At 58.6% G+C, this 17,002-nt stretch overlaps 3 protein-coding genes across 7 annotated transcripts; 2 read left to right on the top strand and 1 right to left on the bottom strand.

Moving 5' to 3' along the window:
• Positions 1-125: 125 nt before the first annotated feature.
• NDUFB10 (NADH:ubiquinone oxidoreductase subunit B10) lies at positions 126-2,473 on the bottom strand. The gene is made up of 4 exons (XM_004023656.6): positions 2,241-2,473; positions 869-1,007; positions 537-676; positions 126-286 (listed from the first exon to the last, which is right to left on the bottom strand). Exons 1-4 carry the CDS (start codon positions 2,386-2,388, stop codon positions 183-185), a joined length of 531 nt encoding a protein of 176 aa, XP_004023705.4. The 5' UTR covers positions 2,389-2,473; the 3' UTR covers positions 126-182.
• Positions 2,474-4,380: 1,907 nt separating this feature from the next.
• On the top strand, positions 4,381-11,577 carry RPL3L (ribosomal protein L3 like). Of its 3 annotated transcripts, none has more exons than XM_027961462.3 (10): positions 4,381-4,568; positions 5,297-5,489; positions 6,867-7,035; positions 8,139-8,274; positions 9,515-9,701; positions 9,796-9,956; positions 10,146-10,247; positions 10,685-10,826; positions 11,067-11,186; positions 11,439-11,577. In XM_027961462.3, the coding sequence occupies exons 2-10, from the start codon at positions 5,450-5,452 to the stop codon at positions 11,552-11,554; spliced, it is 1,173 nt and encodes a 390-aa protein (XP_027817263.1). In that variant the 5' UTR covers positions 4,381-4,568; positions 5,297-5,449; the 3' UTR covers positions 11,555-11,577. The 3 variants fall into 3 exon arrangements, with proteins under 3 accessions (XP_027817263.1, XP_011959349.2, XP_027817262.1); XM_012103959.4 differs by lacking the exon at positions 4,381-4,568 and adding an exon at positions 4,763-4,827 and having other exon boundaries at positions 10,731-10,826; XM_027961461.2 differs by lacking the exon at positions 4,381-4,568 and adding an exon at positions 4,763-4,827.
• A 402-nt stretch (positions 11,578-11,979) lies between these two features.
• Positions 11,980-16,535, top strand: MSRB1 (methionine sulfoxide reductase B1). Of its 3 annotated transcripts, XM_004020710.5 has the most exons (4): positions 11,980-12,141; positions 13,837-13,985; positions 14,269-14,383; positions 15,674-16,535. In XM_004020710.5, exons 1-4 carry the CDS (start codon positions 12,087-12,089, stop codon positions 15,703-15,705), a joined length of 351 nt encoding a protein of 116 aa, XP_004020759.3. In that variant the 5' UTR covers positions 11,980-12,086; the 3' UTR covers positions 15,706-16,535. The 3 variants fall into 3 exon arrangements, with proteins under 3 accessions (XP_004020759.3, XP_042095891.1, XP_060262014.1); XM_042239957.1 differs by lacking the exon at positions 14,269-14,383; XM_060406031.1 differs by having other exon boundaries at positions 13,837-16,535.
• Positions 16,536-17,002: the final 467 nt, after the last annotated feature.

The following is a 17,002-nucleotide window of genomic DNA, read 5'->3' as shown; positions in this document are numbered from 1 at the left end:
CTTGAACCCAAGCCCACTGCAGTGAAAGCCACTGGACTTAGGCTCAGTGGTGGCTGAATTTGGACGGGAAGTAGGACCAGTGAGATGAAAAGTGTGTCTGGGGGCTGAAGGTAACAGCACAGGCACAGGCTCCATTACTCTTTATTTTAGCAACAGTGACAGACAAAGGTGACACAGCTGCCTCAGGCGGCAGCAGCCTCTTTGGTGGCTTTTCTCTCTGCCAGCATCCTCTGCTTCTGCTTTGCCAGGCACTTCCTGGCAGAATAATGGGCTCCCAAGTCGTGGTCTGGGAAAGAGATAGGGAGGGGAGTTATGGGTCACTCCTGTCATGAGGGGAACTTGCCTTTTCTCTGTGCAGGGAGGCAGGTCACTGAGCTGACAAGACAGGTAGGGTGACTCTTAAACCCTCCAGAGACTGGCCTAGTTAGTAAAGTGTTTAGCACAGCCAATGTGGAGACTGGAAGTAGGGTTGGGAAGGCAGGCAGGTGGGAGAGGCAGGACGGCCTGGGGGCCGCTGAGGGGGAGGGCTCACTCACAGCGGTCCTGGTAGGCCTTGACCACCTGGGTGAACTGCTGCAGCTCCTTGGCACAGTTCTGCCTGTGGCTCTCACCTTCCCTCTGCTGACAGGCCTTCAGCCTTTCCTGGATAATGTTGACGATTTCTTGATCAACTTTGCTGAAAGGAAAACAAGGAAGATGGTCTAGAAGGACTCCTTTCCCTGTTCGGAGAGAGTGAAACGAAGGCAGCACTTGGGAGCCCTGTGATTTGGCCTCTCCACCCATAGCTTCCCAAGGGCATGATGGCCCCCAGCAGGGTACATTCACTGTGCAGGGCTCTCACTAAACAAGCCCAAGGGGGGAGACTTACTAATCTCTTTTCCACTGCATTTCTGCTTCAAACATGCACAAGACGTCCTTCTCGTGGCACTCTGTGATGTCCGGCACGCGGCGGAACTCACGGTGGTAGTAGTAATATTTGTTCTTGGCATGCTGCCGCTCAATAAACTCTGCAAAGAGAAAAGCCCAGACCCAAAAAGGTTACTGGTTTGGACAGGTCACAGTCTGAAGGGGCTCTTAGCTTTGTATTCTCGTAAGCTGTGGAAGTGGCAGGTTTCCCAAATGTTCTCAGTTTTAACAAAGACTGGCAACTGGACTCCCAAAGAGGTGTGGGAGGGCTGGCAGCCAGTCCTGGAAAGGACTGGGCTACAAGTGGACGTCTGCAGTTTATGAAGAGGTCTATAAGGCAGGCACCATCCTTATCTCACCCTGTCCCCACAACAACCCTGTATACGGCAGGGCCTTTTCATTTTCAGAGAAGACATCCAGGCTCTGAGATGGCAGGATTCAGAGTCTGCTCTGTAAGCCCCCACCTGCTAGTCCCTCCTGCTGGCCCACCTCCCCAGAGCACGGGGACTCCACTGTGGAGGCAAAGAGGCCCCGACAGGGAGCCATCAGCAGGACTCTAGTCCCAGTTCTGCCACCACTGACCTTCGGTCTCAACTTCCCCATGCGTAAATGAACAAGCTGGACCTAGTGAGAGAGATCTCACCTATCTAGACAGAGAAAACACTTCCTGAAAAACTGCTACTCCTGTTTATTCCAAACCTTGGCGCGGGCAGGCATCTAGTTCCTCCACCAAAAAGGAGCCACCAGAGCATGCTATGCACCCCAAATGTTTTGCTGTTGAAGGAACGGATTAACTGCACAGACGCATCGCCTGGCGCCAGTGATTAAGGGCACAGTGCTCTGGGTGCTGCACCCCACGGAGCTGGGTGACCAAACAATGCCTTTAAAAAAACATTCACCTGGTTTGGACCAGAGATGGCGGCATTTGGGTAGCTCACGGAAGGCAAGTTACAGTACACCTCGGTGGGAGGGCCATTTTGTAGGCCTGCGAAGGGGCACCAGAACACCTCTGCACCGCAACAGCCCTCCGGGACCGCCTGCAAAATGCGGTGCATTTTGCGGGATGTGCAAAATGTGCAAAATGCGGGATGCCCAGCGCGCTGGGAGAGTGGGGTCCAACAAGCCTCTCGGAACGCAGATGACTTCGGTCCGCAAACAGCCCCTAATATGTGAGAAGCCTGAGCCCAGGGGTGTGTGGACCGCTCCCCAGGGGGCAGGGGCCGTACGGGGCGGGGGTAGACGGGGGGCGTCCTGGGAGGCGAGGAGGCCTGGGGTGCGGCGGGGTCCGCGCTGAGTGACCGGGGCGGGGGCGGGGGGCCCGGAGGGGCTAGTACCTCTCACGAGGGTCACCGGCCGGTCCACGAGGAGGTCAAAGGCTTTCGTAAGGTAGGTGATAGGGTTGGGCAGCGAGGTCTGAGGCGAGGGCGCCGGCGTGCGGCGCGGGGGCTCCGGGTACACGTCCTTGTCCCAGCTGTCCGGCATGGCTGCGGCGCGCGGCGGGCTCAGCCCTCAGACGCGCTGCCCGGCCTCCACCCAGGTCCTGCGGCCTAGCTCGCCCGCAGAGGACACCCGAGCGCGGCCGCGCTTGCGCAGGACGGCCGGCGCCCGCGGGGCACCATGGGACTTGTAGTTTGTCCGGACTGCCCAAGTGTGGCCTCGGGACGATTACGGGTTCTCCGGAGACGCTTCGCGGCCGGCGCGAGCGCCCCCGCGTGGGATCGCAGCGCTATCGCATACGCGAGGAGTGCCTGCCGTGCGCTGGGCGTTGCTATCAGCGGTGAAGGAAACAGAGGATCCCTAGTTTAATTCTGGGAGCAGAGAGACACTTTAATAAGTCTAAGTTAAAAAAAAAAAAAGTAGTCTAAGTAAGGATTAAGGAAACCACTCATTTCAGATGCACGTGCCAAGTGCAGCAGGGAGCAGGATGGTGAACACACCAGGATGGTGAACTCAGTTCCAGAAGAGTGAAGTCAACAAACAAAGCAAACTACCAAACATCCTACTCTACCAGGAAGCCTTCCTGGGTTGTCCGTTCCCTACAGCCTTCTCTGGGCCCCACTGTCTCTGCCAGGGCCTCTCATGGACTGGCTGATGCTGGTGAGCTTGCAGGACGCCTGGGGGAACAGGATGCTGCCTGAGGCAGCGCAGGGTGTAGGCTTTGCCCCGTCTACCCCCACCTCCACCCCCACTAGTGGCTCCTCCCCTGGATACAGGGCACTCTCTTCTGGTTCTGAGGGTTCCATCCTGGCCCTGAGCACACTGTTGTCCCCTTGAGGCCAGCTTCACTGACCAGGGCCTTGCTGGCTACCCTCTGTGATCTCCATACCTGGTACAGCCACTGGCTAGCACCAGGGAGGATGGGTGCTGGTCACTTCCTGCCCACAGGCTGAGGTAAGCCATTAACTTCGTGGACACACAGAATCCAGAATCCCAGCATCCTCAGATCTTCAAATCATGAACTCATAGTACTATCAGAGTCAGCAAATCATAACACTGGACTACAATGTCGGACTGAACCAGGGGACCCAACGGCGGTGGGCCAGAGGCATCACCATGACAGGAATGAGAGAAAGCAGAGTTCACTACTTCATTAAGGGAAAGAGCCCAGATGATGGCTTTCTGCTGCCACCCTGCCACAGTCAGACTTGGAGATCATGCAGCAGAAAGAAAAAGGCAAACTAGAAGGGGGAACCCAAGAAGCTTCATGGCTCTGTGTCCAAGCCTCTGACCCTTGACCTGTGTGTCTGCAGCCCCTAGCACGTGCTCCCTGGCGCAGCACAAGGGTGTGTGCCCTTGGCCCTGAATCTGCAGCATGTCCCTTCTCTGCTTTCTTCCTTCAGAGAGTCCCTCTCCCCGGATCACTTCTGGGCTGAGGGGGTTACCGCTGCCCAGTGATTTTTTTAAATCCCAGCCCAAAGGATTAAAAGTAGCTTTGTCATTTAAAAACAATGACAAAAATGAAGAGTTGTAATATTTCATTAGCACAGAATTTTAGCACCCAGGGATGCAGAGTCTACAAACCATGCAGAGATCTCTCAGGCCTATAAAAAATCTGATTCTGGGACTTCCCTGGTGGACCAGTGGCTAAGACTCTGTACTCCCAATGCAGGGGGCCGGGTTCGATCCCTGCTTGGGTAACTAGTTTCCCCATGCTGCAACTAAAGATTCTGCATGCCACAATGAAGACTGACAATCCTACACACAGCCACTAAGAGCCAGTGCAGTCAAACGAATCAACAAATATGAAAAAATCTCTTGCTCTAAAGTTAAAAGGCTTTATAGCCATAGACTTTTTGAATAAAAAAAAAATAGGAGATTTCAATCTCCTTTTCATTCAAAACTTAGCTTCAAAATGTAAGTTCAAAAAAGTATCTAAGAGTTCTTGGCTCACAGCTACTAGAGTCCAGCAGCCTTGACATTGAATCACACTCTGGTGATCTCTGGGCACTCATCCAGCCCTCGCCGTCTCCCCCCAGTTTGCCCAGCTCAGGCTCACAGCCCTCAGGACAGGCCAGGAATCCACTCAGCTTCAAGGCCAACAAACTGGACGAAGACTGTCTTAACGGCAGCTGCCAGAGGAAAGCCCCTCAACCTGGGCTCCTCAGCCCTCTACCAGGCCAACTTGTTCCTGTCCTGGAGGGTCCCGTGAGGCAGAAGACAAGGTGTGTGACCATCACAGGACCCTTGGGGAAGGAGTGCCAGCCCTGGCTCCAGGTGTCCCCCCGGCTGCCCCAGCTGCCCCCCTTCACCCGGCCCCGGGCCAGGCCCGCTCTTGGCACCAGAGCCCACACCCGCCACGGGAAATGACAGAGCTCCCCTGCCAGGGGCTAAATCTGGGCTCTGGCCACTGTGCATCCTGGCCCTGCCACTCGACCTCCAGCGCCTGCTGGGAAGGCCCCTTCCCTTCCTGAAGCCGCCATGGTCAGTGGGCTGTGGGGTGGGGCGGGGGGTGGATAGAGGCCTCCTGGGGAGGGGCAGGTGGGCTCGTGGGGTCTCTCCCAGCAGAGAAGGTCCTTGGGCCTGTGGAGGGGTCAGTGAGTAGGGGGACAGTGGGAGGCCTGGGCTCAGGCCTCCGGGACGGGCAAGGTGGGGGGACGGATGACAGTGGCCCCCTGCCTCTGTGCCCTGGCCGCAGTGAGGATCTGCTGGGCCCGGCAGGGCAGGACCACTGAGGCGGGGAGCCTTTGGGGGCCAGGGGCCGAAGCTGGCTTTTTCCCCAAGACACTGCCCTCGGCGAAGCCTCCCTCCTTTCTCGTGGACGATGCAGGCCTGGAGGACCACCGGGCGCAGCCTGGGGTCTGCGGCTCACTTCCGGTCTGGACTGTGGGACCGTCTAGCTGCCCCTTCTGGGGAGACCCCAGCTCTGACCTACCTCCCCTCCTGCCCCTAGTCCCACCGGAAGTTCTCTGCCCCCCGGCATGGACACCTGGGCTTCCTGCCACACAAGAGGAGCCGCCGGCACCGGGGCAAGGTGAAGACGTGGCCTCGTGACGACCCCAGCCAGCCCGTGCACCTCACGGCCTTCCTGGGCTACAAGGCGGGCATGACGCACACTCTGCGGGAGGTGCACCGGCCTGGCCTCAGTGAGTGCTGCCAGGGGCCCTGCCGGGGGCGGGGGCCGGGCAGAGCACCCCGGACCTCCGGGAGATCTGGAGGCCCTTCTGATCCCAGGAGCCACAGCTGGGCTCACGGAGGGGAAACAGCCCCAGAAAGGGTCAGACGCTGACCGCTGGCCACGCCCCCAGAACCCATCTGTCATCGCCCCTGGTTCACAGATGAGGCAATGGAGAAGTTATGAGCTGGGATTCAGGGCAGGCGCGGCAGTATACCTTTGGTCTTGAGATTATCGTAGATTCACGTGTGGTTTTAAGAAGAATGCCACGTACCCTGAAGGTTTCCCCAATGGAACCATCTCCTGTAACCATGGTACTATGTCACAGAGAGTGACATGCAGGATTCTCCTGAGTAAGATGTGTGTTCATGTAGTTCTGTGCGGTTCTGTCACATGTAAATGCACGTACCCACCACCCTGAGACACTTCATTCCCACCAGAGTCCGTCCTGGTGACGTTTTTACAGCCACAGCTGCTAGCCCCAACCTCCTGGTGACCCTCATCTGCTCTTCATCTCTTCCGTTGTATATATATATTTTGCCTCAGCACAAGGCTGGTAGGATCTTAGTTCCCTATGCATGCTTAGTTGCTTCAGTCGTGTCCAACTCTTTATGGACTGTAGCCCGCCAGGCTCCCCCATCCATGGGATTCTCCAGGCAAGAATACTGGGGTTGCCATGCCCTCCTCCAGGGGATCTTCCTGTCCCAAGGAAACGCGTCTCTTACATCTCCTCCATTAGCAGACAGCTTCTTGACCACTAGCGCTACCTGGGAAGCCCCCCTGACCAGGGATTGAACTGAAGAAAGTTCAGAGTCCTAACCCCTGGACCGCCAGGGAAGTCCTCTAATATATGGTTTAAACGTACACTTCTTTGGATCAGCCTCAGTAACACCATCTATAAAACTGGGGGTCTGGACCAGTCGTAAGTTTCTCCTAGAGCTGTCTGTACTCCACTGTAGGAGGCCAGCCCAACCCTCTGGGGGAAACTGCCCATGCTGTGGCTCTCCTGGCCCTCTCCTGGGCAGCCTGGTGGGGAAACCGAGGCAGGAGCAGGTCAGGCCTTGCCTGAGATCCGAGTCAGAGCTAGTGTGGACACCTATGGTGGGGTCTTGCCCGGCAGTGACTCCAGGCACAGGGCAGAGCACGGAGAAGGGCAGGGAGTGGGGAGGCTGAGGGCTTGGGGCCTGGGGCCCTGTGCACAGGGCCTCTGTCCGTAGCAGCCCTGGGGCTGTGGTGCTCTATGCTCTCGCAGGCGGGTGGGACTGTGGTCGGCTCCTCTACCCTTCTCCTCCCCATGGGACACGGAGGCCCCCCCTCCATGTCTTCTCCGTCTCTGGGTTTCACCCAGAAATTTCCAAGCGGGAGGAGGTGGAGGCAGTGACAATTGTGGAGACGCCGCCCCTGGTAGTGGTGGGTGTGGTGGGCTACGTGGCCACCCCACGGGGCTTGCGGAGCTTCAAGACCATCTTCGCAGAGCATCTCAGTGACGAGTGTCGCCGCCGCTTCTACAAGGACTGGTGAGGATCATTCCTGCAGAGTGGGTGGGTGCGGGGAGGGGTGTCACAGTGAGCAGAAGGCAGGGAAGGGGGTGTGTGTGTGGTGCCTTCACTCCAGGAGAAGACAAGGACTAGGGGCTGGAGAGGAAGCTGTTAGCAGACAAAAAGAAAGCAAACATTCTCCACCTCGAGGTGATGCATGTCAGAGCTGGTTCTGAGCTTCCTAGCAGCCAGGGTGAAAAGGGAAACGACAACTGACAAGCTCATCAGAAAGAAAGGCATCTTTAGGTCTCAAATCTTCCCTGGCATTAAGTCTTGAAAGGGAAGGCCCCCTCCCTGCCTGAGGACCCTCACAGACCCTCCTTCCATATGGAGGTAGAGGCACCGTAGTCTCCACGGGAGGTGAGGGTCCTGGGCCCCAGTGTCAGAGCAGGCTGTGTGACCACAGGCAAGCTGATGGACCTCACCCCACCCTCTGCCATACACACACACACACACACACACCACAGACACCATCACACGGGAACAGGACAGGTCCCCGCGTCGTGGGGCCGTCATGAGGATGAGATGAGCAGCGCGTGTCAAGTGCTCAGCACAGAGAGAGGCTGGCAAACGCCACCTGGCCTATGTTTGCTGTTGCAGCTGTGATCAGCTTGCTCCTCGCCCAGGGGCTCTGATCTCTGTGAACCTCAGTTCCTTCGTCTGTAGGATGGGGATACTGATGTCCATCTTCCAGTGTCCTGTGGAGGGTTAGGAATGACGAGGCTTGGGGCCTGGCCAGTCCCGGCTGTTCACTTTAGAAGTGGGCTCAGCAGCTGTGGCCAGGTGGGCATGTGGCCGCAGGCCGGCTGGCACGTCCCATCCCGGGGCTCCTGCATGGCTGCTTACTCTCAGCTCCAGGAGGCAGGGAGGGTACCCACTTTACGGAGGAGGAAACTGAGGCCTCGAGGGTGGGACCTCTGTGCTTAAAGAGGGCGACGGAAACTAGCCCAGGGACCCCAGGGGCCCAGCAGTGCCTCCCCTGGAAAGGGGAAGAGGGCGGACATCTAGCCTGTGCTTGGTGGGCTATGGGCAGTGGAGGCCACCACCCTCGCCCCACTGAGCACCTTGTGCGCATGGCTCAGGCACAAGAGCAAGAAAAAAGCTTTCACCAAGGCCTGTAAGAGGTGGCGCGATGCCGATGGCAAGAAGCAGCTGCAGAAGGACTTTGCCGCCATGAAGAAGTACTGCAAGGTCATCCGGGTCATTGTCCACACCCAGGTCAGCCCCCACCCTCTGGTCCACACTGGCTAGTCAGTCCAGCCCCCAGGCCTCCCCTCCCCCAACTGGGCTTCCGGGAGCCCTGACAAATGTCAGCCTAAAAATACCATGAGCCCTGGGCACAGGCCCAGGGTGCTGGCTGACCGGTCGCGCAGGCCGCTGGCAGCCTGGGGCTGGTGTGATGGGCGTCTGTGCGCTCTGCAGGCTGTGGGACACCGGTCACACCAGCGTCAACCAAGGCCCCGGAGGCCCCGGGTCTCCTGCCCTGCGGCAGTGTGGGGGGCTGGGGCCTCCCTCTGGGCACATGTGCGTGAACCCCATCTATAAGTAGGGTCCAGGTAACCAACAGCTTCCGCCTTATTCTGGAACATTCACGGAAGCCTTCCATGCCCGTGGCGGTGGCCCTCCCCACCTGCCTCAGTTGCTCTCACACTTGCAGTTCCCGGTTATGTGTGTCATTGGTTAACCTGTCTCCGTGCATGGACGTGAACTTCACGGGCTGTAACTTCCTCTCACTGCTGCGCCTCCAGCAGGTCGTCCATTAGTGCTGGTTGAGCCCTATGCTGTGACCTAACCCAACCCTGCTTCCGCCGGGGAGGTCCCCACAGCCTGTGCCTCACGGGGCACAGAGAGGTTTAAAAGCACGTGTCTGACCACATCACCCCCCACACTTGGAATAAATCCCCAGCTAATCCCCGTGAGACCTGCCTGCTCACCTCTCCCCATCCTGAACCCTCCTCCTTGTTCACCATGATCCAGACACACTGGCCCTGTTTCTGTCCCCCTTCCCCCAAACCAGGATCTTCCCTGCCACAGGGCCTTTGCATATGCGGTTCCCTCTGCCCTAGAAGCTCTCTGATCTTCACCTAGTGGATCCTTCTTGTTTCTGATGTCACCTCCTCAGACAGGGCCTCCTTGACCACCCTCACATGCGATGACTGTCTCCTCCACCCTCTATTCCATCACAACACATAAGCCTCTCCAAGAGTTTTCTTGGCTTCTGTTCCCCAGTTGGTTGGTGGCTCTGTGGGGGCCAGGACCCTGTCTGCCTCATGGCAAGCTGTGTCCCCAGTCCCTCACACAGAATGGGGCATGCAGCCACACCAGAGCACAGGGTCATCTGCTGAATGAACGCGTGCATAGAGGCCTGCCAGGGGACACCAGCTGGCCGTGCCATATCTACAGGTGGGGGGGTCGGTGTGACTTTCTGGGAACCAACCGGCCATGTTGCATCTGCCAGATGAAGCTGCTGCCCTTCCGGCAGAAGAAGGCCCACATCATGGAGGTCCAACTGAACGGCGGCACAGTGGCTGAGAAGGTGGCCTGGGTACAGGCCCGGCTGGAGAAGCAGGTGCCCGTCCACAGCGTGTTCAGCCAGAACGAGGTCATCGACGTTATTGCTGTCACCAAGGGCAGGGGCGTCAAAGGTAGGGCCGCGTTGGGGTTGTGGCTCCAGGAAGGCTGCCTGGAGGGGGTGGAGACCAAACTGGCCTCTTAGCCACCAGCCCCTCCCGCCTGCAGGCGTCACAAGCCGCTGGCATACAAAGAAGCTGCCGCGGAAGACCCATAAGGGGCTGCGCAAGGTGGCCTGCATTGGTGCCTGGCACCCTGCGCGCGTGGGCTGCTCCATTGCCCGGGCTGGGCAGAAGGGCTACCATCACCTCACGGAGCTCAACAAGAAGGTGTGTACGCAGGTCTGGTGGGGGGATGTCCATGACCACACCCCGGGGACCCAGACACCTGCCTGGCTCCTGAGGCTCTGAAATGCCTCCTCCAGCGCCTGGGTCTCAGCCCGTGTTCTCATGGGCGTGGACATCTTGCTGACCCCAGAAGCCACCTGCCGTCCCCCACATGCCCTGTCCTCCTGGCAGATCTACCGTATTGGCCGGGGGCTGCACACGGAGGACGGGAAGGTGGTTAAGAACAATGCCTCCACCAGCTACGATGTGACCGACAAATCCATCACGCCGCTGGTGAGAGTGGGCGGCCGAATTGGCTGAGGGGTCTGGTGTGTGTGTCTGGGGCAGGCTTCGGGGGCACCACTCTCCCCAAGAACTCAGGCACCAGCAAGCCGCCGCCAGGTTGGACCAAACCTCTGCCGTTTCCTGCATCCTCAGCGTCTCCGCTGCAGACAGCATGTCCTCCAGCTGCTGTCCCAGCATTCGGGGTCGAGCAGCTCCGACTCTGCCCTTGGAGCCAGGCTGCCTGGGCTCACACCCCAGCTGCGGGATGTGGCAGCTGTGGGGCTGGGAGCAGTGACATCACCGCCCACCCCTAGCCTCAGTTTCCCCCTCTGTAAAATACAGAGTTTTAAATAAGACAGTAGCAGGACAGACTTAGGGTCTGGCTCAGAGACTGTCCTGATGTGGTCTAGAGTGTCACCCCAGGCCAGTTCCCCTACTTTTCTCAGCCGCCCCTAAACCCAGAGCCTCTTTTCTGGACCTACGTTCCCTCAGGGCGGCTTCCCACACTACGGGGAAGTCAACAACGACTTCGTCATGCTGAAGGGGTGCATCGCGGGCACCAAGAAGCGGGTCATCACATTGAGGAAGGTCAGTGCCAGGTGGTGAGCGGGGAGTGGGAGCCCCATGGGCTGTGGAGTGGGTTGGGGGCAGGGGGCTGGCCTGCCCAGTCCTCCAGCCCGCTCCAGGAGGGCAGGGTGGGGAAAGCAAAAAGGGAGGGGTTCTAACAGAAGGTGGGTGAGTGAGACCCTCCTGTGTGGACTGGGGGTGACAGGAGGGGCTGAGTGGGGACCTCCCGCCTTGTTGTTTTCCCTCTCCCACGGGCCCCAGTCCCTCCTGGTGCACCACAGCCGCCAGGCCCTGGAGAACATCGAGCTGAAGTTCATCGACACCACCTCCAAGTTTGGCCATGGCCGCTTCCAGACAGCCCAAGAGAAGAGGGCCTTCATGGTGAGCCCATCCGCCTTGCTCTCTGGGGCTCAGACCCCACATCCCATCTGCCCCAGGGTGGGCATCTGGGGCCCGCATGCCCCTGCACTCATCCACAGAAGGGGCTTTCAGGGGTCTAGTCCTGGGCACGTGGTCTTGCCGGAAAGGAAGCAGGGGAGGGACCGGCGGGAGGGGGCGCGGGGCTGGCTCCGAGAACCCAGGCGGCTGGTGAGACCCTGTGACTTAACCCTCCTCCTGTCCCTCGCCCCCCAGGGTCCCCAGAAGAAGCATCTGGAGAAGGAAAAGCCGGAGACCTCCGGAGACTTATAGGCAGGATGGGACGGAGGGGGCCTGGAAGAAGCGCGGCGCAACCCCCGCTGGTGCCCTAGTCTAATAAAAGCCAGAGGCAGTTCTTCCGTGGTGTCTCAGAGTTGGGGGGCACGGAAAGGCTGGTCAACAGCCGGTACTCCAGGGCTTAGAGCCGGGAAGGGAAGAGAGCTGACATGTCTTCCGGTTCTCTGCAGCCGCCGCCAGGTGGCGGACGCGGTCGGCTGCGCGCCCTGCGGCTCGGGGCGGGGCCTCGGGAACCTCAGAGCCAAGGTCCTGGCTGGTGGGCGGGGCCAGCTGGAAGATGGAGGGGGCGTTTCCTCGGAAGGGCCCTCCCGGAGGCGGAAGTCGAAGCGCTAGCCTCGGGGAGGGATTGGACCACGGAAAGGGGCGGGGCAGTGGGAGGCGGGCCCTGCGAGGGTGTCTCGCATCCCCGGACGTGATTGGCTGCCTGGGGGAGCTGGGCCTCCGGGCGCCGGGGCCGGGTGGGGATCAGAGAGGGACTGGTTCTCGCTGGGCGGGCACAAGCGGCGGGTCCTGAGTCTGTCCTCGGATCCGTCGGAGGCGTCGCCGTGCGGTCGTCCCTCCGGCGCCATGTCGTTCTGCAGCTTCTTCGGGGGCGAGATTTTCCAGAACCACTTTGAGCCGGGTACGATCTGTAACTTCTGGGAGGACAGCGGGCCGGGCCGTCGCTGCCCTCCGGGTGGCGGTGGAGCCCCAGGAACGCGGGACGAGTGTGGCCGCGCGGGGAGGAGCGCATGCGGGGCAAAGGCTATATGGAGGAGGGAGGAGTCTGGGGGGCCTGGAGAGAAGGGGTTCCCCAGGAGAGGGAGACACTGGAGAGAGCGCAGGCCTTGAGTGCGAGCGTGGCCCTTTCCGGGGAAATCTGTGCGGTCAGGGTAAGCGCGGGTGGCGACGCCTTTCGGGGTATCCGAGTCAGGATCGGGACTTTAGAGGGACGCGCTGGAAGGTCCTGTCCAGGAGCAGCTCCTGTGACTGGCTCCCTTTCCTTGGGGCATCGCCCGGTTATGACCCCAGCCCTTTCTCCTCCGCAGCTCCCCAGACCTGCGGGGTGAGCTGGAAAGCACAGAATGTCCTGTTGGGATCCAAATGTAACTGCCTGGGTGCCTCCCCCGCCTTCTCAGGGGGCCCAGGGTTGGGTAACCAGGCCAGGCTCCCAATGGCCAGTCAAGTTTGACTGGACAGCCTGGGCCAGCTAGGAGGGGTGAAAGGTGGGGGGTGAGTGGTTGGTTGGGGCATGGCCCACCCTCAGCCCTGGCCCCAGGCTTTGAGAGATCAGGTGAATCACATTCTGGGCTGTGCTGCCTGGTCATAGGCTAATTTGGTAAAAATGTGTCCACAGGCAAGACTAGAGCTGCGACCTACCCCTGGGCGGGGTTTCTTGGATGTCAGCTCTCTAGGGGCCTGGGCTGTGACACCTGGCGTCTCTGTGAGCCAGCTGCGACATTAGGACCCTCTGGTTGTGGGACTTGGGGTTGCCCTCCAGCTGCTCAGCCACACTAGAAACCTCACTTCCACAGCACCTCCTGGTTCCTCTTTTCTTTCTCAAGTTACTGGTAAATGCTGAGTTGTCATGGACTCCAGGGAGACTGTCTCTAGGCCGGGCAGGGGGCAAAAGGTGACTCAGTACCCCTTGAGGGACCCCCAAGCAGTTTCCTGTTCTGCAAATCAATTTTGCGACCTTTCCCCTCCCCTCCTCAAGGTGATCTTTTGGGGATAGTTTAAAACCCATTTTTCTCCCTGCCCCTCTGTCTTCCTGGGCCCTCTGTCTGGACCGGAAGTATTTTTATTGGGGTCTTTCTTTTCCTGCTTGGAGAGCAGGCCGGTGGCTGGGCATCCTGCTCAAGGCTTCTTTGGGCAGAGGGTCAGCCGTGTGGGAAGGGAGGTGGGCTAGTGGTGGTGAGGCCTGTTTATGTGTTTGGGGGGGCAGAGCTGTGTCCTCATCAGACTGCCTGGGTTCCTTCCTGACTGCACACCCTGTAGCTGAATGTTTTGTATGCCTGTACCTCAGCTTCCTCATCTGTAAAATGGGAACATTTGCGTCACAGGGTTGTTAAGAAGAGCCAGTGAGATAAGTGTGAAAAGTGACTCTCCTGGTCTCTGGCACAGGCTCAGAACCATTCAACATGAACTCCATGCCGTGTCTCCCCCACAGAGTCGATTTCCAGGCCTGTGGGTGGTGGGTGGGTGCGTGGGGAGGATGTGCAGCCCACCTAGTAACCCGGGCCCTGCTGTCCTCTCCTGGGGTCTCACCCAGGATTTGGGAGCTCACCCCTGAGGCGCTGGAGCCAGCATCTCTGCTCTTGCCTCCCTTCCACCCCAGGTATCTACGTGTGTGCCAAGTGTGGCTATGAGCTCTTCTCCAGCCGCTCCAAGTACGCGCACTCGTCCCCATGGCCGACGTTCACCGAGACCATCCATGCTGACAGTGTGGCCAAGCGGCCAGAGCACAATCGGCCTGGAGCCATAAAGGTGGGTGGTAGCAGCAGGGAGGCAGGGGAGGGGTGTTGGCCGGGAGGACCCGGAACCGGCCCCTGCTTCCTGTTGCTCCCCCTCAGTGGCAGGGGCCTAGCCTCTGGCCTCAGCCTGGGGAGCTGCCACCCCAAACTATTGGGAGACCCTCGGGGCTTGGTGAGGACAGGGAAATGATGGCTTTCCAGGGAGGCTGTGAGATGAGGCCTACAGCAGTTACCTTGGGAATGGGGGTGTGGGGGCCATGGCTGTAGCTGTTTTTATGGCTGCCTTGTCTCCCCAGGTATCCTGTGGCAGGTGTGGCAACGGGCTGGGCCATGAGTTCCTGAACGATGGCCCCAAGCGCGGACAGTCCCGCTTCTGAATTTTCAGCAGCTCCTTGAAGTTCATCCCTAAAGGTGCGCTTGCTTCCTGGCACCTGGGCACAGGCCTGTGTACACTTTAGAGGGCCAAGGGTACCCTGTACTTGTTCATTTATGGTGACAGAGGGTGGGGGCACCAAAGCACACTGCCTAGGTTCTGCCCAGGGCCACTGGAGGGTGGCTGCGGGGCAGGGACAAAAGACAGCTGTCCTGCCTCCCACGCTGGTTGATCACATGTAAGGCAGCACAGAGGCTGAGAACCAGGGCTGTGTGGCTGCAGGCTTGCTTGTCGGCTTGTCTGAGCCGCCTCCTCTTTTATGTAGTGGGCGTGATAGCAGAGTCTTCTTCACAGGCCTGTTGAGACTGGCTGCCCTAAAGTGCGCTGGGTCCTGGCATGCAGTAGGAGCTAGCAAATGTGTCCTTGTGTTGGCACTACTCATCATTGGTAGACATTTAGGGGCCATTTTTCATTTGTGTGCATTTTATCTGAGCTCCCTGGTGGCTCAGACAGTAAAGAATCCTCCTGCAATGCAGGAGACCTGGATTTGATCCCTGGGTTAGTCTGGAGAAGGAAATGGCAACCCACTCCAGTACTCTTGCCTGGGGAATCCTATGGACAGAAGAGCCTGGTGGGCTACAGTCCATGGGGTCACAGTCGGACACAACTGAGCAACTAACACTATCTGAGCCCAGCCTCCTCTCTGGCCCTCTGCTCTCTGCCTCCCCGGCCGCCCTCTGAACTTCTCTGCACTCTTTGTAGCTCAAGTGCCTCTCCTCGTTTGCTGCCCACAGGACTGTGGCCAGCCCCTAACTCAGTTTTTGTTTTTTAAATATTTATTTCTTTGGCTGCTCTGGGTCCCAGTTGCGACATACAAGCTGTTACTTGTAGCATGTGGATTCCAGTTCCCCAATCAGGGATCGAGCCCTGGTCCCCTGCAGCGGGAGCACAGGGTCTTAACCTCTGGACCACCAGGGAAGTCCTCCTAGTCTCAGTTTTATTCTCTGTAAAATGGGGTTGCTAATAGCACCTGCTTGTTCCCTCACTGTGGTGGTTAAATGAAGGTGTCCGTAAGGGCCGGCATGTGATGAAGGTTTGATAATACCTTGTCTTTCTGTAGTTATTCGTCCTCCAGGATGTGTAGAGGAAGGATAGACTCTGGGTTATCCCGCAGTCTCAGCGGATGAACCGGGCACACAGATGCCCCCAGGCTAGGGGTCTGGGTCCTCCTGGCCTCCCTGAGCTGCAGGCTGGAGACACTGGGATGGCCCAGGGAGTAGTGTCAGACCTGTTAACAGCGACTTGTTTTTCTCTCTCATTTCTTTTAGGCGAAGAAACCTCCGCCTCCCAGGGACAGTAGGCAGGCTGCCCATACCCAGATCAGGTGGACACCGTCTGATGCCACCCACCTCAGTTGTGGAGCTGCAGACATTCAGAGCAGGGGTGTCTGGGTTGGGAGAAGGGGTAGCTGAAACCTCAGGAAGACTCCCGAGCCCTTGGCTCTGAACAGGCTCTTGCTGGGAAGAGAAGAAGGCTCATACTCGGCTGCCAGGACGGGCCCTGCTGTTGGCTCACACGGGGTCTCGGGGTGTGGACTCCAGGCCTGGTCTATCTTTGGATGATGCTGCAAGCCCCACCTTCCTTTCCTGTCAGCCCACTGCCCCCTCGCTGCCTCTCTGGACTCAACCCATGGGGCCCAGCCCTGAGATGGCTCCGCCCTCACCAAAGCTCTTGCCTACCTTCTCCAGGCTGTGCCAGGAGATAGGATGCAGACAGGGGTGGCCCTGCCAGCTGCCCCAGCCCGGTCACTCTATGATTCTCTCTGGCTAAACCCTTGCAGGCGGCCAGAGTGGTGATGACCTGTGACCCGCTGGGGGAGCAGGCAGAGGGGATGGACTTTGACCTCGGTTACAGGAGGAGAAATCCCGAACCGGTTGCATCATCTGTGCAGATGCAGCTTGCCTCACTCGGGCTTAGGAAAGCAGCTATTGCTTCATCACCTTGACAGTGTGAGGCTGGGGACCCTGAGCTCACAGCCTCCCATCAACCCCTCCCGGTAGACAGTGAACAAACCTCACTGCATGTGCTCTGAGGCGCCTGCCATCGGCGGGGAGGAGGGGTAGGGTGAAGCCCCTTCCACCTTGAATCCTCTCTAGAGTAATCAGGAGACCAGTAAACAAATGGAACCCAGGCTTGCTGTCTTTGTTAACAACATCAGTAATTACAGGATAGCTGCTGTCATTGAACTGGAAGCCTGGAATGCATGGGAGTCACTGGATCCCAGGGCAGCAGGGCCAATGGTGGCTCACCGTGCCAGTCAACAGAGTCAAAGCAGCTGTCAGAATAATCTGACTCGCACAGAATTACAGAGTCGGCCAGTTGGGCAGGGTGCTTCTCAAAGTGAAGTAGATTGGAAGTCTGATCTTGATTGATCTGTATGAGCAGAGATCTAACTTGAATCATAAAGATGATTTCCTCCTTGCCATTTCCTCCTCCAGGGGATCTTCCTGACCCAGGGCTTGAACCTGCATCTCATATGTCTTACTTTAGCAGGTGGGTTCTTTACCACTAGTGCCACCCGGGGTGCCCTGTATGAGCAGAAGTCTAACTTGAATCATAAAGACAGACACTAGACTCCTCTGTCAATTCACAGGCTT

Source organism: Ovis aries, chromosome 24, assembly GCF_016772045.2.
Source record: "Ovis aries strain OAR_USU_Benz2616 breed Rambouillet chromosome 24, ARS-UI_Ramb_v3.0, whole genome shotgun sequence".
Taxonomy (NCBI): domain Eukaryota; kingdom Metazoa; phylum Chordata; class Mammalia; order Artiodactyla; family Bovidae; genus Ovis; species Ovis aries.
This window is presented reverse-complemented; position numbering and strand designations above follow the sequence as displayed.